Source organism: Micrasema longulum, unplaced genomic scaffold (genome assembly GCF_059751315.1).
Source record: "Micrasema longulum isolate JH-2025_06_02 unplaced genomic scaffold, ASM5975131v1 h1tg003340l, whole genome shotgun sequence".
Classification (NCBI taxonomy): domain Eukaryota; kingdom Metazoa; phylum Arthropoda; class Insecta; order Trichoptera; family Brachycentridae; genus Micrasema; species Micrasema longulum.
The window spans coordinates 5,134-26,891 of NW_028280416.1; the positions used below are offsets into that span (position 1 = coordinate 5,134).

At 34.8% G+C, this 21,758-nt stretch overlaps 1 protein-coding gene across 3 annotated transcripts; it reads left to right on the forward strand.

The window, feature by feature from the left end:
* Window positions 1-9,747: 9,747 nt before the first annotated feature.
* On the forward strand, window positions 9,748-18,058 carry LOC148270847 (uncharacterized). Of its 3 annotated transcripts, none has more exons than XR_015825264.1 (3): window positions 9,772-9,869; window positions 13,753-14,226; window positions 17,489-18,058. XR_015825264.1 is itself a non-coding variant. In XM_088242135.1 (2 exons), the coding sequence occupies exon 2, from the start codon at window positions 13,761-13,763 to the stop codon at window positions 14,232-14,234; it is 474 nt and encodes a 157-aa protein (XP_088098261.1). In that variant the 5' UTR covers window positions 9,748-9,869; window positions 13,753-13,760; the 3' UTR covers window positions 14,235-14,965. The 3 variants fall into 3 exon arrangements, 1 of the variants encoding a protein (XP_088098261.1); XR_015825265.1 differs by lacking the exon at window positions 9,772-9,869 and adding an exon at window positions 12,815-12,904; XM_088242135.1 differs by lacking the exon at window positions 17,489-18,058 and having other exon boundaries at window positions 9,748-9,869; window positions 13,753-14,965.
* Window positions 18,059-21,758: the final 3,700 nt, after the last annotated feature.

Here is a 21,758-nt window from a genome sequence, read left to right on the forward strand (position 1 = left end):
AATGCGTAAAAAAACACTGTCGTAGGGAGATTTAATGCGTTATAAACAACGTCTTTTGGTGATTAAAGTCGTAATAAAACACCGTCTTTCGGTAAATTAATGCATAAACAAACACCGTCTTTTGGCGAAAAAACTCGTAAAAAAACGTTGTCTTAAGGCGATTAAATTTGTCAACTAACATCGTGTTATGGTGATTAAAAAAGGAAATGAAACTCCTGTTTTGGTGATTAAGAGAGAAAAAAAACATCATCTTTCGATGATTAAATGCGGTTAAAAAAGGTCATCATAAGGTGATTAAAGATGTTAAATAACATCGTGTTATGGTGATTAAATAAGGAAATAAAACTCCTGTTTTGGTGATTAAGAGAGAAAAAAACATCGTCTTTCAGTGATTTAGACAGAAAAATTACATCATCTTTCGATGATTAAATGCGGTTAAAAAAGGTCATCATAAGGTGATTAAAGATGTTAAATAACATCGTGTTATGGTGATTAAAAAAGGAAATAAAACTCCTGTTTTGGTGATTAAGAGAGAAAAAAACGTCGTCTTTGGGTGATTAAATATGTAAAATGACATCGTGTTATGGTGACCAAATAAGTAAATGCAACTCGTGTTTTGGTTATTAAAAGAGTCAGTAAGCATATCGTCCTTTGGTGAATGCATGCGTAAATAATAACCGTTTTTAGGTGATTAAAGTCATAATAAAACACCGTCTTTCGGTAATTTAATGCATAAACAAACACCGTCTGTCTTTTGGCGAAAAAACTCTTAAAAAAAACGTCGTCTAAGGGCGATTAAATTTGTAAAATAACATCGTGGTATGGTGATTAAATAAGGAAATGAATCTCCTGCTTTGGTGATTAAGAGAGAAAATAACATCGTCTTTCGGTGATTTAATGTGTTAAAAAAACGTCGTCTTCGGGTGATTAAATATGTAAAATGACATCGTGTTATGGTGACCAAATAAGTAAATGCAACTCGTGTTTTGGTTATTAAAAGAGTCAGTAAGCATCGTCCTTTGGTGAATTAATGCGTAAATAATAACCGTCTTTAGGTGATTAAATGCGTTAATAAACACCGTCTTTTAGTTATTAAACTTGTCAATAAAAACAGTCTTTCGGTGAGTTAATGCGTAAATAAACAACGTCTTTCGGTAGGTAAATGCGTAAAAAAACACTGTCGTTGGAGATGAAATGCGTAAATAAACACCGACTTTGGGTGATTAACGTCGTAATAAAACACCGTCTTTCGATTAATTAATGCATAAACAAACACCGTCTTTTGGTGAATAAACTCGTAAAAAAACGTCTTCTTAGGGCGATTAAATTTGTTAAATCACATCGTGTTATGGTGATTTAATAAGGAAATGAAACTCCTGTTTTGGTGATTAAGAGAGGAAAAAACGTCGTCTTTGGGTGATTAAAAATGTTAAATAAAATCGTGTTATAGTGACCAAATAAGTAAATGCAACTCGTGTTTTGGTTATTAAAAGAGTCAGTAAGTATCGTCCTTTAGTGAATGAATGCGTCAATAATAACTGTCTTAAGGTGATTAAATGCGTAAATCAACACCGTCTTTTGGTGATTAAAGTTGTCAATAAAAACCGTCTTTTGGTGTGTTTATGCGTAAATGAACACCGACTTTTGGTGATTAAAGTCGTAATGAAACACCGTCTTTCGGTTAATTAATGCATAAACCAACACCCTCTTTTGGTGTATTAACTCGTAAAAAAACGTCAACTTAGGGTGATTAAATTTGTTAAATTACATCGTGTTATGGTGACCAATAAAGTAAATGCAACTCGTGTTTTGGTTATTCAAAGAGTCAGTTAGCATCGTCCTTTGGTGAATAAATGCGTTAATAATAACCGTCTAAAGGTGATTAAATGCGTAAATAAACACCGTCTTTTGGTGATTTAAGTTGTCAATAAAAACCGTCTTTTGGTGTGTTTATGCGTAAATAAACAACGTCTTTCGGAAGGTAAATGCGTTAATAAACACTGTCGTAGGAAGATTAAATGCGTAAACAAACACCGTCTGTTGGTGAATAAACTCGTAAAAAACGTCATCTTTAAGCGATTACATTTGTAAAATAACATCGTGTTATGGTGACCAATTAAGTAAATGTAACTCGTGTTTTGGTTATTGAAAGAGTCAGTCAGCATCGTCCTTTGGTGAATAAATGCGTTAGTAATAACCGTCTAAAGGTGATTAAATGCGTAAATAAACACCTTTTTTTGGTGATTAAAGTTGTCAATAAAACCGTTTTTCGGTGAGTTAAAGCGTAAAAATAAACAACGTCTTTCGGTAGCTTAATTCGTAAATAAACACTGTCGTAGGGAGATTAAATGCGTAAATCAACACCGACTTTTGGTGATTAGAGTCGTTATAAAACACCGTCTTTCAGTTAATTAATGCATAAACAAACACCGTCTTTTGGTGAATATTCTCGTAAAAAAACGTCGTCTTAGGGCGATTAAAATCGTAAAGTATCATCGTGTTATGGTGATTAAATAAGGAAATTAAACTCCTGTTTTGGTGATTAAGAGAGAAAAAAACGTCGTCTTAGGGCGATTAAATTTGTAAAATATCATCGTGTTATGCTGATTAAATAAGGAAATGAAACTCCTGTTTTGGTGATTAAGAGAGGAAAAAACGTCGTCTTTGGGTGATTCAAAATGTAAAATAACATCGTGTTATAGTGACCAAATAAGTAAATGCAACTCGTGTTTTGGTTATTAAAAGAGTCAGTAAGCATATCGTCCTTTGGTGAATGCATGCGTAAATAAAAACCGTTTTTAGGTGATTAAATGCGTAAATAAACACCGTCTTTTGGTGATTAATGTCGTAATAAAACACCGTCTTTCGGTTAATTAATGCATAAACAATCACCGTCTTTTGGCGAAAAAACTCGTAAAAAAAACGTCGTCTTAGGGCGATTAAATTTGAAAAATAACATCGTGGTATGGTGATTAAATAAGGAAATAAATCTCCTGCTTTGGTGATTAAGAGAGAAAATAACATCGTCTTTCGGTGACTTAATGTGTTAAAAAATCGTCGTCTTCGGGTGATTAAAGTTGTAAAATAACATCGTGTTATGGTGATTAAATAAGGAAATGAATCTCCTGCTTTGGTGATTAAGAGAAAAAATAACATCGTCTTTCGGTGATTTAATGTGTTAAAAAAACGTCGTCTTTGGGTGATTAAAAATATAAAATGACATCGTGTTATGGTGACCAAATAAGTAAATGCAACTCGTGTTTTGGTTTTTAAAAGAGTCAGTAAGCATCGTCCTTCGGTGGATAAATATGTAAATAATCACCGTCTTTTGGTGATAAAACTTGTCGATAAAAACCGTCTTTCGGTGAGTTAATGCGTAAATAAACAACGTCTTTCGGTAAGTAAATGCGTAAAAAAACACTGTTGTAGGGAGATGAATTGCGTAAATAAACACCGAATTTTGGTGATTAAAGTCGTAATACAACACCGTCTTTCGATAAATTAATGCATAAACAAACACCGTCTTTTGGTGAATAAACTCGTAAAAAAACGTCGTCTAAGGGCGATTAAATTTGTTAAATAACATCGTGTTATGATGATTAAATAAGGAAATGAAACTCCTGTTTTGGTGATTAAGAGAGAAAAAAACGTCGTCTTTGGGTTATTAAATATGTAAAATAACATCGTTTTATGGTGACCAAATAAGTAAATGCAACTCGTGTTTTGGTTATTAAAAGAGTCAGTAAGCATCGTCCTTCGGCGAATAAATGCGTAAAAAATCACCGTCTTTTGGTGAATTAAGTTGTTAATTAAAACCGTCTTTCGGTGAGTAAATGCGTAAATAAACACTGACGTACGGAGATAAAATGCGCAAATAAACACCGACTTTGGGTGATTAACGTCGTAATATATCACCGTCTTTCGGTTAATTAATGCATAAACAAACACCGTCTTGTGGTGAATAAACTCGTAAAAAGACGTCGTCTTAGGGCGATAATATTTGTAAAATAACATCGTGTTATGGTGATTAAAAAAGGAAATGAGACTCCTGTTTTGGTGATTAAGAGAGAAAAAAACATCGTCTTTCGGTGATTTAATGTGTTGAAAAACTTCGTCTTTGGGTGATTAAATATGTAAAATAACTTCGTCTTATGGTGACCAAAGAAGTAAATGCAACTCGTGTTTTTGTTATTAAAATAGTCTGTAAGCATCGTTTTTCGGCGAATAAATGCGTAATAAATCACCGTCTTTTGGTGAATTAAGTTGTTAATTAAAACCGTCTTTCGGTCAGTAAATGCGTAAATAAACAACGTCTTTCGGTAGGAAAATGCATTTATAAACACTGTCGTTGGGAGATTAAATGCGTTAATAGACTACGACTTTTGGTGATTAAAGTCGTAATACAACACCGTCTTTCGGTGAATAAACTCGTCAAAAAACGTTGTCTTAGGCCGATTAAATTTGAAAAATAACATCGTGTTATGGTGATTAAATAAGGAAATAAAACTCCTGTTTTGGTGATTAAGAGAGAAAAAAACGTCGTCTTTGGGTGATTAAATATGTAAAATGACATCGTGTTATGGTGACCAAATAAGTAAATGCAACTCGTGTTTTGGTTATTAAAAGAGTCAGTAAGCATCGTCCTTTGGTGAATAAATGCGTAAATAATAACCGTCATTAGGTGATTAAATGCGTATATAAACACTGTCTTTTGGTGATTAAAGTTGTCAATAAAAAGCGTCTTTCGGTGAGTTAATGCGTAAATAAACAACGTCTTTCAGTAGGTTAATGCGTAAATAAACACTGTCGTAGGGAGATTTAATGCGTAATTAAACAACGAATTTTGGTGATTAACGTCGTAATAAAACACCGTCTTTCGGTAAACTAATGCATACACAAACACCGTTTTTTGGTGAATAAACTCGTAAAAAAACGTTGTCTTAGGGCGATTAATTTTTTTGAATTACATCGTGTTATGGTGATTAAATAAGGAAATGAAACTCCTGTTTTGGTGATTAAGAGAGAAAAAAACGTCGTCTTTGGGTGATTAAATATGTAAAATACCATCGTGTTATGGTGACCGAATAAGTAAATGCAACTCGTGTTTTGGTTATTAAAAGAGTCAGTTTGCATCGTCCTTTGGTGAATAAATGCGTAAATAATATCCCTCTTTAGGTGAATAAATGCGTATATAAACACCGTCTTTTAGTGATTAAAGTTGTCAATAAAAAGCGTCTTTCGGTGAGTTAATGCGTAAATAAACAACGTCTCTCGGTAGGTTAATGCGTAAATAAACACTGTCGTAGGGAGAACTAAATGCGTTAATAAACACTGACTTTCGGTGATAAAAGTCGTGATCCAACACCTTCTTTCGGTAAATTAATGCATTAACAAACACCCTCTTTTGGTGAATAAACTCGTAAAAAAACGTCGTCTTAGGGCGATTATATTTGTAAAATAACATCGTGTTATGGTGATTAAAATAGGAAATAAAACTCCTGTTTTGGTGATTAAGAGAGAAAAAAACACCGTCTTTCGGTGATTTAATGTGTTAAAAAAACTTCGTCATTGGCTAATTAAATATGTAAAATGACATCGTGTTATGGTGACCAAATAAGTAAATGCCACTCGTGTTTTGGTTATTAAAAGAGTCAGTAAGCATCGTCCTTTGGTGAATAAATGCGTAAATAATAACCGTCATTAGGTGATTAAATGCGTATACAAACACTGTCTTTTGGTGATTAAAGTTGTCAATAAAAAGCGTCTTTCGGTGAGTTAATGCGTAAATAAACAACGTCTTTCAGTAGGTTAATGCGTAAATAAACACTGTCGTAGGGAGAACTAAATGCGTTAATAAACACTGACTTTCGGTGATAAAAGTCGTGATCCAACACCTTCTTTCGGTAAATTAATGCATTAACAAACACCCTCTTTTGGTGAATAAACTCGTAAAAAAACGTCGTCTTAGGGCGATTATATTTGTAAAATAACATCGTGTTATGGTGATTAAAATAGGAAATAAAACTCCTGTTTTGGTGATTAAGAGAGAAAAAAACACCGTCTTTCGGTGATTTAATGTGTTAAAAAAACTTCGTCATTGGCTAATTAAATATGTAAAATGACATCGTGTTATGGTGACCAAATAAGTAAATGCAACTCGTGTTTTGGTTATTAAAAGAGTCAGTAAGCATCATCCTTTGGTGAATAAATGCGTAAATAATAACCGTCTTTTGGTGATTAAAGTTGTTAATTAAAACCGTCTTTCGGTGAGTAAATGCGTAAATAGACAACGTCTTTCGGTAGGAAAATGCATAAATAAACACTGTCGTAGAGAGATTAAATGCGTAAATAGACACCGACTTTTGGTGATTAAAGTCGTAATACAACACCGTCTTCCGGTAGATTAATGCATAAACAAACACCGTCGTTTGGTGAATAAACTCGTAAAAAAACGTCGTCTTAGGCCGATTAAATTTGTAAAATAACATCGTGTTATGGTGATTAAATAAGGAAATGAAACTCCTGTTTTGGTTATTAAATGAGTCAGTTAGCATCGTTCTTTGGTGAATAAATGCGTAAATAATAACCGTCTTTAGGTGATTAGATGCGTAAATAAACACGAACATAAAAATGTATACGGTCTTAGCCTATTATAACTGTTATTTCGACGGTAAAAAGGCTTAATGATTGGTTCGCCGCAAAGGGAATTTTACAGGAGAGTCCAAGTGTTTTTCGTTTTAAAACAATTTCAAAACTACATAGTTTTGAAATTAAGTACATAGATATATAGTTAATATATAACATAACTACATAGTTAAGAATATCATTATTTTATTTTTTATGTACCTTAATGTTTTTTCATTATATGTTCTTTTATTTGTTGAACTAATTGACCTAATAGATGCTGCTAGTTCAGACCTAAGACCCTCAATGAATATGAGCAAAACTAAGCTTGTGATCATTGATCGAGCTAATAAAGTAGCGCCATTATCCTTACTGCGCAACTTAGAAAGAGTCTACATTTTCATTTATCTAGGTTCTCTCATCAGCGATGGTGGTGGGTGTGAAGGTGAAATACGGCGACGTGTTGGTATTGCCAAAAGTGCTATGAGTCGGCTGGTGAAAATTTGGAAGAATCGCAGTATAACCATTAACACCAAAAAAGAGACTGGTGAAGGCCTTGGTTTTCTCAGCGTTCATGTACGGTGTGGAGTGTTGAACACGAAAAAGGAAGATTTTTTTAATATGTAGATTACTTGTTGATACTTTAGTTTCTAATTAGGTGATTCAGCAAATTCACCTCAAAATATTACATGGATTAATTGCTGATACGCCACTAACAATTTCATCTCAATGTGATGAAAACTTCTTAAGCACCATGGTTATTGTTACGGTGTGTGAAACAAAAAGATTTCATTCTTCGGAATGAATTCGTTTCATTTCTTTTAATTTCATTCTTCACTGTTGGCAGTGCTTTGTACAATTTGAAGATAATTTGGTTGAAGCCAAATGGTGCGTTCAATATTTTCGAGGATAATTGCCTCAAAATCCAGTCGGTATATTCACCTAGCCGGACCGAAGGGGGAATTCGAATCGCCCGCAGACCGATTTGTTCAATTTCACTTAATGTACATAAGCATTCAGCAAACTAACAAAACTGAATAAAATACGCGAATAAATAAAATATGTGAACGCGAAAACTGTTAATAAAACTGAAAAAATGAATAAATTATTGCTCGGTCTTATGAGGTCTGTTTATACACTTCCAACGTTTTATTCTCCTGACGCCATATACAAGTAGGCGCTGGGGTCGTTTGGTACCCCAGTTCGGATCATGTGTAATTATTGTATGCTTTGTGAGGGAAAGGTTAAAAAAATATATTTTGGAACATTTTTATTTAATGTATTCATGTTTTCAAAATAATCATTATTTTTTATATTATTAATATTTTAAGCATAAACTTTACGGTCAAACATTTTACTCAATGTTATTAAATATTTGTATGTAACCAATTACAAATAATACCGCAAAACCGTCCAATTTCGCCCACTTTTTTGTAATTATGTTAATTTCCTCCAAAAAAATGTAAATTATGCTTTACTTTTTAATTACGAAGAATGACCTTGGTAATCATTGAATTGGGTTACAATTGTAAATTCAGTCATATTTAAATGCGATTTCGAGCAATTAAATTTTTTTATGCCGGGCGAAATTCCCTGCATGTTCCTCCATATTTGCCCGCAACCATTATTTGTTGAACTGTAGCTCATATGGCGTTCTTCTCTAAGAACTACTTTATTGAATTATTTATTCAAGGGCAAAATTGTCGTTTGAGCATATTTTCAATGGCTAACTAATAAAATATTCGTCTAAAAACATTTGGGCAAATTTACCCGCCAAACCTTATTTGTTTTTATACAAGCAATTTATAGGCCTTAGGGTTGTCAAAATCTGGTTGATAACTTAAGAAAAATTAATAAATCTTGTTTATTTAAAGAAATGTTTTATTTTAGTACACATACCATAATCCTAGTCTTAATTACCTAAATGTCAATTTTCAATATCAGGTAGGTACACACATTTTTCGAAATGGCAGATAGTTATACCTATGTTGTGAGAAATAATAACTGTTTTAGGAATATAGTTAACGAAAAACTAAGAAGGTTAAAACTAGACGACATCAATTTTAAAAATTAATATAAATTAATTCGGATTCTACGCTACTATGTTTTATAGTTCCTGGACTGGAACCTGAAGCGTAAAAACTGCCCATCTTGCCTTCATATGTATTATAATTAATCGCTGGTACGTTTCGACTAGAGCACCGGTGCGGTGCCTTATGTGCCACAAGCGCGGATTAGAAAATGGTGGCGGAAAAGTTAAATAGAGTTTACGAATATATGTCAAAAGTTTAAATAACAGGAGCGCGCACGAAAGAAGATGTATGAATTTCGAAAAAGCGAAGTTTGTATGTAATTAAAAAAAAAGGAATTAATTTTTGGTTTTCATTTAGTTATTTTTATTTATATCGGTAAGTTCTTAAAATACAAACATTATTTATTGGCCATTAGTTTACTAATTATTATTAAAAGGGTTATTTTTTCCCCAGCGGAAAACATGGAATATTTTATTATTAAAGTTATTATTTTCAATAGAAAGGGTTTTGAAATTCTAAATTATTTGCCCCTCGGTCATTTGAATTCAACCCAAGGTATCGAATCCTAAATGACATTAACAACAGACGGAATATTATTTTAAGTATTTAGTAACGGCTCAGCTAAATATGATTAAAATTGATTTATTTTTAGGCGGTAATTAAAATGGCGTTCATTTCAGAATTGGCCAGCATGAACTAAAAGGTCATTATTGTCAAAGTGCATTATTGTTTGAGAAACCCTAGAATAGAAAACAAAAGAATATACTTGAAGTTTATATAAATTTGTAAAGAAATATTTTTAAATATCGCCACGTATGTTCCCCACATAAACAAATGTTGATTTTATGGTGAATCATGAATACTTGCTTATTTGATGGAAAAAAAAGTTATAATGCATAAACATTATAGACAGGTACCTACCTATGTAAAGCTCGTATACTTTTGACATAATCCTACCACCAACAATAATGCAATATACTTTAAAATTTTATCGCCGTTGAATGCTTATACTTTTAGGTAGGTACTGTTTTAATTTTATACTCTATGGTGTATCATTTTATTGACCACACTAAATGGAAAGGAATAATAATTTTTCATAGAAAATTCCGATAGACATCAATCTATATTAGCAGCGCGGTCCGTATATCGAGGATACCAAATTCATACATTACAATATAATTTGACGATTGAACTAAGTGCTTGCATACAAAAGTAAGTAAAAATGCCACTATGTAAAGCAGAACAACACATATCGCTTTCCTTTCACGCGTGGGCCCCGCTCGGTATGACGGGTGACAGCTAATCCGACTTATTGGGTTTCTTTCTTGTTCGATGGCTTCCTAAAGCAGCCGCGATGGTTGGCCAATAACAAATTATATGATTTGGCTTTCCGGACACATCTCTTGGGCAAAGGTGTATCCGACCGTCATTATTTTATCGGCAGGCGTATTTTGCGGCTATACTGTTGCGTGGAGGTAATGCTGAATATGACAGATGACGGTTGCCTTAACCGTATACAACCATTACAGTTGCATTTTTATTTATCTCCCTTTTTATTCAGGAGTAAAGCTATTGAATAAAGCAATGTGATGGTTGACATAATAATATGTATAGAATAAAAAAAGTATATCAATGACAAAATACATCGTTTTATATTACCCGTTTAATTACGTATTACATTTCATTACATATTTCATTCATACAAAATATTCCCTATCAGCAAAAGTGCTGGTATGAGGGGATAACGGTGGGCCAATTTAAAAAAAATATGAAATACAGTGGTGCCTCACACAACGAACTTAATTCGTTCCAGGAGCAAGTTCGTTATGCGAAAAGTTCGTTATGTGAAACGCGTTTTCCATAACAATACATGTTAAAAAAAATAATTCGTTCTGTAGCATAAAATATGGTAAGATGACATAAAAAAAAGATAAATTTTTTGTTATTATTTTTATTTAGATACATCTAAAAACATAATGAAAAAAACACACATTTTTTAATTTTAAGAAATAATCGAATCTTGCACATCTTCATCCATTTTCCGCTTTTTGGCCGATGGTGCAGTGAAAAACCTGTCCAAAGTCGTTTGTTTCTCTCTTTTCTTCAACATCTGCCGGAAATAACGGACAAGAGTATCGGAGTACAGGTCGTTGATCCTGTTTGCTTCAGCGGAATCCGGATAGTGGGCATTGGTAAACTCCTGAACTGCTTTCCATTTGACCAGGATGTTCTTGATGTCAGCAGTTGGAATTGGTTGATTGTTTGATTGTTGCTCCTCGTTATCAGATGACGCTTCCCTTTGAGCATTGTCCTGTTGTTGGGCCAGAAGTGTTTGGAGCTCTTCAGTTGTCAGCTCTTCTTTGTGTTCCTCAATAAGCTCCTCTACATCCTCTTCCTCTACCTCTAATTCCAACCTTTGGGCCACTGTGATGATGTCCTTCACCACTTCTGTGTCATCAACTACTGCTTCTTCCTGAATCCACGAAGGCACAAGCATCTTCCAAGGAGAAATGAGGGTCCTTTGTGACACTTCTTCCCAGGCCTTCTGTATAAGTCGTATTGCCAAAAGGCTAGGCGGCCTCCGTGGTGTAGTGGTCAAGACGCTTGACTCACACACGGAAGGTTCCGGGTTCGATTCCCGGTGAGAACACAAAAATTAAAAATTGTGGTTTTTCTTAAGCCTGGGTGTTCTGTGATGTAATTCACCACTGTAATTGGGCTTCCTGGCCTGTTGTGGTGCAAAAAAAAAAAATACAAATATCAAATTTCTCCTTCCAAAACATTCGGATAGTCATATTGTCTCCACCAAACTCGCATTCTTCAAACACTTTATTAAAGAGGGCTCTAGTGTAGAGTTTTTTGGCTACTTTGGCTGATTTTATTGCATCCTTGTTTGTCAAAATGGTGAAAATGGTGGTCTTGTTGAGGCCAAACTCTTTGACGAGGTCACACTGTTTTACCCCACATTCACTCCTTCTAATTATTTCCTGTTTCATTTCAAGAGAAATCACCTTCCTGCTTTTTTTAGAACCCATCATATAAAAAAAAATTTGAGTTTATCTTAAAAGGACGACTGCCGTGATACGTGTGCGATTTAATTCGTAATGAAGAACGATTGCTGCGATACGTGCGTAAGTTAAGCGTACTACGCAGTGACTAACGAGTCTAACGACTGCCTGCGGGAGGATGCAATTAATCGGCAGTGATCGTAGAAGATCGGGCGACTTCGTTGTAATGATGAACGATTGCTGCGACACGTGCGTAAGTTAAGCGTACTGCTCAGTGACTAACGACTGCCTGCGCGGAAGGATGCAATAAATCGGCAGTGATCGTGTGAAGTGGGCGACTTCGTTGTGTGAAGCGAAGTTCGTTGTGTGAAGCGAAGTTCGTTGTATGAATCGTGAAATGAACGAAAAGGAAGTTCGTTGTGTGCAGCGTTCGCTGTGCGAGGCGTTCGTTATGCGAGGCACCACTGTAATAGTTTATGTTTGTAAGTGAAAATTTTTGATCGAAGTTCATTGTTATTTATTATATAAATTTCAATTTATAAAATACATTTTTTTACTATTTTTGTCATTTTTTGACTTTTTGATTTTGAATAAAATACATAGTTTTGTATAAATACATTGAACTTCTTAATTAAGATACCAGTCTCGAAGATGTCGCGAAAGCGATGAAACCGGTCACTAGATATTCCAAATTTGTGGATTAAAGTATCACTCGTCTTTTATTTATTTATAAAAATAAATAATAGTTTAGTAATTGAGTAAAATTTTACAGTTTCATATTATTCTGAGGCTTATCAATAGAAAGCCAGCCGGGTAACAAATAAGACTACCCTGGCAATACTTACAAAATGTCCGCTTGTTTATTCAACTGTCTGACAGTCGGTAAAATAATCGAATTCTTAAATAATATTCTTTGTGAATTCGCTACTTACACATGAAATTTGATTCCATCCTATTCCCATTTAATCCCAGCGGTAATTTGACTCCTAAAAACGATACGGCGTAGTTGAATTTAAATCGACAGTTGCGTACTAAGCGACGTCTGATTGCAGAAAATAGTAGGCAATACACGATTTCTTTTCATTTGACGTACCGCCGAAAAACCTCGATATCGATTGACTACATCGAATTTATATTGAATATTTTATTACATTGTGCGTGTTCATTTTAAGGAGTTTGCAATACGATTAATAAAATTTAATCGACAATAATATTAAAGCTGGCATTTAGTGTTAATGGGTAAGAATTTTTGCAACCTTCTAAGTATGCGTAGTCTGAAAAATATATCGCGGCTTAATTTATTAGTACGTGCTCCCCAGCATAGATGTTCATCCATAAGTACTCCTAGACTTTTTATGGATTTCCTGTATTGGATATCGGCACCACTGACATTAAGAGGATTAAGAGAAGATGCGTCTAACTTACTAAGCAATCTTTGACGCCCGCTAACATTATTTGTGTTTTAGATGGGTTTATAAGTAAACCATACTCCTTTGTCCACGATGACACGCTATTTAGTGTAGACATCGATTTTATTGCTTCACTGGTGCATTCAGGTCTGCAATGAAGATAACGTTCTAAATCACCTTCATAGATATGATATGAACGATTGAGGCATTCTGCTAGCGAATTGATGAACAGGGAAAATAGTAATTGTGATAAAACTCCGGTTGATGACCATTGCGTTGTTGTCTAGCTCGTTTTTATAACCGGTTGTGTCATATTAGTGTTTTGAGCCTACTAACAAATATCAAAATTGACAAGAGTTGAAAGCGCTGCTGAATTCATGTAATTTTATGAAGGTTAGAATTTTGTTCTTCATTGAAGACCTGAATGCGTGAAGCAAAAATCTATGTCATCTGTAACTTTTTGCGTAAATATTTGCTATATTTCCATATTATGGATAGTTTTGGTAGCATTTTTGAGTGACAGATTCTTCTTAATTACAAATAGATTGCTTCGAAATAAAATGAGGCCCAAAGGGTCGATATTTGTAGATGCTCGAAATCCTACTAGTTTTTTTATCAATTAATTTTCATGATATTTACTTTGAGATTATACAAATATTTACTTGTTATTTCTCTTAGGATAAACAATGGAAATAGCTTCGGTGAATATCAAGGCTGAACCGGGGACTGGCGATGCAGAAGGAGATATTCTCCGTACTGGGGAAGGTGTGCCATATCCCCACAGAAACCAGAAGCCAGGTATTGCTACCGTGAAGGTTGAGCCGGAGACTAACGATGTAAAAGGAGATATTCTTTATGCTGAGGAAGGGGCACCTTGTTCCCACAGAAGTGAGGAGCCAGGTGTTGCTACAGTAAAAGCTGAGCCACAGACTTGTGATGTAAAAGGAGATAATCTTTATCCTGAGGAAGGGGCGCCATGTTCTCACGGAAGCGAGGAGCCAGGTGTCGCTACCGTGAAGGCTGACTTGGGGACCAGTACTGACCAGCCTAGGATAACCAGTGATATAATTATCTTTACGGAGATGGATATAGATTATCCTGACATCAAACAAGAATGTTTGGAATCTTCTCGCAGAAAAGAAATCACCTCAAGTAAGTAAAAATGCGGTGGTTCGGCTTCGTAATAAGTGAACAAACACAGCACGCTCCGATGACTACTGTCATCGAGCGGAGGCGATACCGATGACTGGAGCATATACTGCGGATGCCTCCAGAGAGCCTTAACCACGTTTGCCTACTTTACAGGGCATTAGTTTTTCGACGTTCTTGAGAGACGCACAGGAGCTGGCAGCCGAGGCTCTTAGTAGATACCATATGCTCCAACTAGGGAGCGGACATGGAATGATGATGATTTCAGTTTTAGTGCTCCAGAACAGCGTTTATTTTATATTTTAAAATACATGTTACAATATGTTACCCACTAAGTCTGAAGACTTTTCGGTGGGACTCACTTTTTTTATGGCAGGTTTATTTTACATAATTTTATTTATACTATACAAATTTATTTATTAACAGGCACTATAAAGTATTGATTAGATTTTCCTTCAGTCCTTTTTTCTCGTTCGAAAACCCTTCCTGTTTATAATGGTTTGTCGGAGATCATTGAACAACCTCGGAATAACGCAATGTAATGTTCGTTCTCCGAAGTATTTTGTAATTCGCGGAACGACAAGGGAGCCCTTAGTTTTTAATCTAGTGTTGTTTGTGTGCAAAACTCTTTTTTTATATTCCGGATCAACAAAGTGATCTACAGCCAATGTGTAGTCACAAAGTTGTTTTACCGGCAGGACATTACAGAATTAAAAAAAAAAAAAAAAATTAAAAAAATTACACCTTCGCCCATATGTTCCGCCTCACGGATGACGCTATCTGGTACAATCCCCTTTAACAGTCTCACCTGAATATCATAAATTTTACCCAGATGAGACTGGAAGGTGAGACCCCAGACACGAACTCCGTAAGATATAATCGATTCAATAAGCGAGGCATTATTATATCTTAACGTTTTGAAAAGTAGTATGCTTTTGATTCCATAAATGACTTTAAGCCACTATCTTAATCTGTCCCAGATTCCATCAATATGAACACCCCTACTAAATTTATGATTAATAATTAATCCTAAATATTTTTGATAATTTACAAAATCTATAATAGGACATTAACAATTATCTGATTCTATATTTGAATTTGAATGAAGACAAAAAATTATGTGAGTTCGTATTTTTCTTTCGAATTCACATTTAGCAATATATGGTGAGGATACATAAACAATTTTAGTTTTTTTAGAATTTATTACCAAGCCAACTTTAACTTAAAATTTATTTCTTGGTCTAGTTCTTCCATCGTGAATGGTATACAATTTTTATCTAGTTGCATTTTGGTGGAATTTCTGAAGAATTATGGTTTTAACATATTTATAATGTTTTCTGATTGGATTCGAAATATGTTTTTGTCATTTTCATTTTTTCTGGCGAGTATTTTACCTCCACGAAACCATACAAATTTAAAGGTAGGTAGTTTATTTTTCTTCTTTTAGAGTAAATCCTCAAAGAATGGAGTCATATGTTCCTTTATGAAGATAGGATCTGCGTTTTTATTTAATATCTCATTTGCGGTTTTCTTCTGATTTATGAGCTTATCTTGCACTTTGTTATGTTTATATTTCACACTTCAGATTTCATAAGAATTATTATTCAAATCTTCCCGCAATTGACCAACAGCGCCACTTACGACAATTTCTATAACTAAAAATCAGTCATACCAAAACAAAATAACTTAATTTCCAGAACAGTAAACTTAACAAATACCTCTTTAAGGACTCAAAGATCCTGAAACCATTTTGGGGACAGTTCCGGGACAGTCTTGATAGGAGAAAGACGTTCTCCCACTGCCCGTGAACTCCGCGGCCTCCGAAACCATACTAGCGGAACCGCGTTAAACGATAACATCGCGCCATCTCCATTCTTCAACGTGCGTTATAAAGTAACAAAGTTTGATATATACCGCGTCGTGTATCACGAGTCGAGCATAGCCTTTTCTAACTAGAACACCGGCCGGAAGATGTAGCCATATTCCACGCCCACTTGATCGCGCGACGACGCACGGGCCGCGCTGGTCAGCATCTTTCCTAATCCGCCCCATCCGTGTCCCCAAGGGCTGCTCGGCAAATTCTGGCTTCATCACGGGATTTCTAGCACCTTATGGGCTGTTTTCCCTTGTCCGCGCGACGCGTGGCCATCATACCCGTCCATCGCACGTTATCGGACCCATCCGGGGCCAGGGAAGGCGTATCAGCAACCCCAATAGCTCCTGGGGGACCTCGATGAGCTCCAGGAAGGGATATTTTCCGAACCAGCCACTTCCCACCTGTTGCAGTCTCGATAACATCTCTTGCAACCCACGTGCTTAGCACGAGGCCGCTCTCCAGCTTCCCTACAAGCAGGCGAGGTCGCCTTGGTCATCAGGATTCCTCGGGCATCATATCACGGTGAAATCGTTCCATAATTCCGAGCTAGCTGATCCTTCTAGATCCGAAATACGCGTGTATGTGGTACCCCCTCCATTTCCCTCCCCCCTCACATGTAATCAACGGAGAGAATTGTAGATCCGTATTTATGTTATTTTACAATATTAAATTGGCTCACGGGCCTTAAACATCAAAGCTGTTTTTACTTATTGTGGTTCCTCGTGGCTTCGGGAGTTGATGAAGGAAGGTTCAAAGTCATCGAACCCTTACGTTATATCCCGAGACGGAATCTCATGTTCTCCACCGACTGGCCGGGCAAAAGGTAATTACTGAATCTCCGTCTTAGGGTAGAAAGCATTATCTCTCTTTCATTGCCTAGATTACATGTATTTCTCCCCGCGTAACAACGTTTCTATCACTAAATTGATTCATTATTTATTATTCCTTTTTTGGATTTTCGGATTTGTTACGGTAAATATAATTACTAACGTTAATATCAAGACTATTGCAGACTTTTTCTAGGATTTTCTGAGCTGGTAGCTCAGATTCCGAAACTTTAACGCCATAAATTTCCACATTTTTAGAACGGTTATCTTGCTGGATTGTCGCGATTTTAAGGTTCAATTTGTCGATCACCTCATCTTTTTCGTTGCACTTTTTTTTCAGGTCAGTGATAATCTTTTGATTTTCTTTCAACACTTTGGTATGTTCTTCAAGTTTCGCACACATACTGATCACTTATAAGGTGAGACAGCCTTACTTTCGGAAGCTTGAAATGGTCTCATTTTCGTGTTTGCTGGTCGGAAAAGTCTTATTGTATTAATTCAGTACGTTTTTGTTCATTCACTTGGAAAAAGTCTTATTTATATGGTCTTGTTGTTGTTTCAGGTTTACAGGTGAAGCGGAAAGATGTTCATTCTTCAACAACTAGCAAGTTGAGTCATACTGGTGAGAAACCATTCTCATGCTCAGAGTGCCAGTATAAATGTTCACAAATACGTAATTTAAATAGACACATGTTGACTCATACTGGTGATAAACCATTCTCTTGCTCAGAGTGCCAGTATAAATGTTCACAAATAAGTCATTTAAATAAACACTTGCTGACTCACACTCGTGAGAAACCATTCTCATGCTTAGAGTGCCAGTATAAATGTTCACAAATAAGTAATTTAAATCGACACATGTTGACTCATACTGGTGAGAAACCATTCTCTTGCTCAGAGTGCCAGTATAAATGTTCACAAATAAGTCATTTAAATAGACACTTGCTGACTCACACTGGTGAAAATCGTGAGAAACCATTCTTATGTTCAAAGTGCCAATATAAATGTTCACAAAGAAGAAGTTTGAAATTACACATGTTAACTCATACTGGTGAGAAACCATTCTCGTGCACAGAGTGTCAGTATAAATTTTCACAAATGAGTCATTTAAATAGACACTTGTTGACTCATACTGGTGAAAAACCATTATTTTGCTCAGAGTGCCAATATAAATGTTCACAAAGAAGCAGTTTGAAATCACACATGTTGACTCATACCGGTGAGAAACCATTCTCATGCTCAGAGTGCCAGTATAAGTTTTCACAAAGAAGTAGTTTGAAAATACACATGTTGATTCATTCTGGTGAGAAACCATTGTCATGCTCAGAGTGCCAGTATAAATGTTCACATATAAGTGATTTAAATAGACACTCGTTGACTCATACCGGTGAGAAACCATTCTCATGTTCAGAGTGCCAGTACAAATGTTCACGAATAAGTAATTTAAATCAACACATGTTGATTCATACCGGAGAAAAACCATTTTCGTGTTCAGAATGTCAATACAAATGTTCACGTAAAGATTTATTAAAACTGCACATCTTGTCTCATACTGGTGAGAAACCGTTCTCGTGCTCAGAGTGCCAGTATAAATGTTCACAAATAAGTAATTTGAAAAGACACTCGTTGACTCATACTGGTAAGAAACCATTCTCATGCTGCGATTGTGAATACAGCTTTTCCAAAAGACGTGATTTAATTCACCATTCATTAAATCACATTGGTGAGAAAGTGGTAACTGTTAAATTGCTAAAAATCATGCACAATAGTCAGTAAAAAAAATTGCGTAGCTTCATTTTTTAAAAAGACCAATTAAGTTTTCATAAATTATGCAAAACATTAAATGTGACAAAAAAATAAATTAATAAGAATTTCAAGTGAGAAAAGAATAATTGTTAACATTTGCGTTTTCCATGGAGGTAATAAATTAAAATAAATAAAGATACTAATGTACACTTCGAGCCATCCACGCACACACATGAACGCACATATAAAACATACATAGACATATACATTACACGCGGCACATATACACAGCATAAACCACTCAAGATGCACATTCAGCAACTATTCCAAATAATCGACCCATGAAGAAATTTTCTGTTCAAATGCAACGTGCAGTTAAAAATGTCCACATCAATACTGAGTCCATTATGATTTCTACAGCTACGTCCAATGAATGAATTCGAGGTATAATTGTTTTTACAAGTCGGAACATAAAAATGTATACGGTCTTAGCCTATAACAACTGTTATTTCGACGGTAAAAAGGCTTAATGATTGGTTCGCCGCAAAGGGAATTATACAGGAGAGTCCAAGTGTTTTTTTTAGGAAATGTGAGCATAACTTTTTCGTTTTAAAACAATTTCAAAACTACATTGTTTTGAAATTAAGTACATAGATATATAGTTAATATATAACATAACTACATAGTTAAGAATATCATTATTTTATTTTTTATGTACCTTAATGTTTTTTCATTATATGTTATTTTATTTGTTGAACTGATTGACCGAATAGATGCTGCTAGTTCAGACCTAAGACTCTCAATGAATATGAGCAAAACTAAGCTTGTGATCATTGATCGAGCTTATAAAGTAGCGCCATTATCCTTACTGCGCAACTTAGAAAGAGTCTACATTTTAATTTATCTAGGTTCTCTAATCAGCGATGGTGGTGGGTGTGAAGGTGAAATACGGCGACGTGTTGGTATTGCCAAAAGTGCTATGAGTCGGCTGGTGAAAATTTGGAAGAATCGCAGTATAACCATTAACACCAAAAAAGAGACTGGTGAAGGCCTTGGTTTTCTCAGCGTTCATGTACGGTGTGGAGTGTTGAACACGAAAAAGGAAGATTTTTTTAATATGTAGATTACTTGTTGATACTTTAGTTTCTAATTAGGTGATTCAGCAAATTCACCTCAAAATATTACATGGATTAATTGCTGATACGCCACTAACAATTTCATCTCAATGTGATGAAAACTTCTTAAGCACCATGGTTATTGTTACGGTGTGTGAAACAAAAAGATTTCATTCTTCGGAATGAATTCGTTTCATTTCTTTTAATTTCATTCTTCACTGTTGACAGTGCTTTGTACAATTTGAAGATAATTTGGTTGAAGCCAAATGGTGCGTTCAATATTTTCGAGGATAATTGCCTCAAAATTCAGTCGGTATATTCACCTAGCCGGACCGAAGGGGGGATTCGAATCGCCCGCAGACCGATTTGTTCAATTTCACTTTATGTACACAAGCATTCGGCAAACTAACAAAACTGAATAAAATACGCGAATAAATAAAATATGTGTACGCGAAAAATGTTAATGAAACTGAAAAAAATGAATAAATTATTGCACTGTCTTATGAGGTCTGTTTATACACTTCCAACGTTTTATTCTCCTGACGCCATATACAAGTAGGCGCTGGGGTCGTTTGGTACCCCAGTTCGGATCATGTGTAATTATTGTATGCTTTGTGAGGGAAAGGTTAAAAAAATATATTTTGGAACATTTTTATTTAATGTATTCATGTTTTCAAAATAATCATTATTTTTTATATTATTAATATTTTAAGCATAAACTTTACGGTCAAACATTTTACTCAATGTTATTAAATATTTGTATGTAACCAATTACAAATAATACCGCGAAACCGTCCAATTTCGCCCACTTTTTTGTAATTATGTTAATTTCCTCCAAAAAAATGTAAATTATGCTTTACTTTTTAATTACGAAGAATGACCTTGGTAATCATTGAATTGGGTTACAATTGTAAATTCAGTCATATTTAAATGCGATTTCGAGCAATTAAATTTTTTTATGCCGGGCGAAATTCCCTGCATGTTCCTCCATATTTGCCCGCAACCATTATTTGTTGAACTGTAGCTCATATGGCGTTCTTCTCTAAGAACTACTTTATTGAATTATTTATTCAAGGGCAAAATTGTCGTTTGAGCATATTTTCAATGGCTAACTAATAAAATATTCGTCTAAAAACATTTGGGCAAATTTACCCGCCAAACCTTATTTGTTTTTATACAAGCAATTTATAGGCCTTAGGGTTGTCAAAATCTGGTTGATAACTTAAGAAAAATTAATAAATCTTGTTTATTTAAAGAAATGTTTTATTTTAGTACACATACCATAATCCTAGTCTTAATTACCTAAATGTCAATTTTCAATATCAGGTAGGTACACACATTTTTCGAAATGGCAGATAGTTATACCTATGTTGTGAGAAATAATAACTGTTTTAGGAATATAGTTAACGAAAAACTAAGAAGGTTAAAACTAGACGACATCAATTTTAAAAATTAATATAAATTAATTCGGATTCTACGCTACTATGTTTTATAGTTCCTGGACTGGAACCTGAAGCGTAAAAACTGCCCATCTTGCCTTCATATGTATTATAATTAATCGCTGGTACGTTTCGACTAGAGCACCGGTGCGGTGCCTTATGTGCCACAAGCGCGGATTAGAAAATGGTGGCGGAAAAGTTAAATAGAGTTTATGAATATATGTCAAAAGTTTAAATAACAGGAGCGCGCACGAAAGAAGATGTATGAATTTCGAAAAAGCGAAGTTTGTATGTAATTAAAAAAAAAGGAATTAATTTTTGGTTTTCATTTAGTTATTTTTATTTATATCGGTAAGTTCTTAAAATACAAACATTATTTATTGGCCATTAGTTTACTAATTATTATTAAAAGGGTTATTTTTTCCCCAGCGGAAAACATGGAATATTTTATTATTAAAGTTATTATTTTCAATAGAAAGGGTTTTGAAATTCTAAATTATTTGCCCCTCGGTCATTTGAATTCAACCCAAGG

What these genes read in the sequence shown, in the direction of transcription:
- LOC148270847 (XM_088242135.1), top strand. Translation starts at nt 13,761, where the DNA reads ATGGAAATAGCTTCGGTGAATATCAAGGCTGAACCGGGGACTGGCGAT.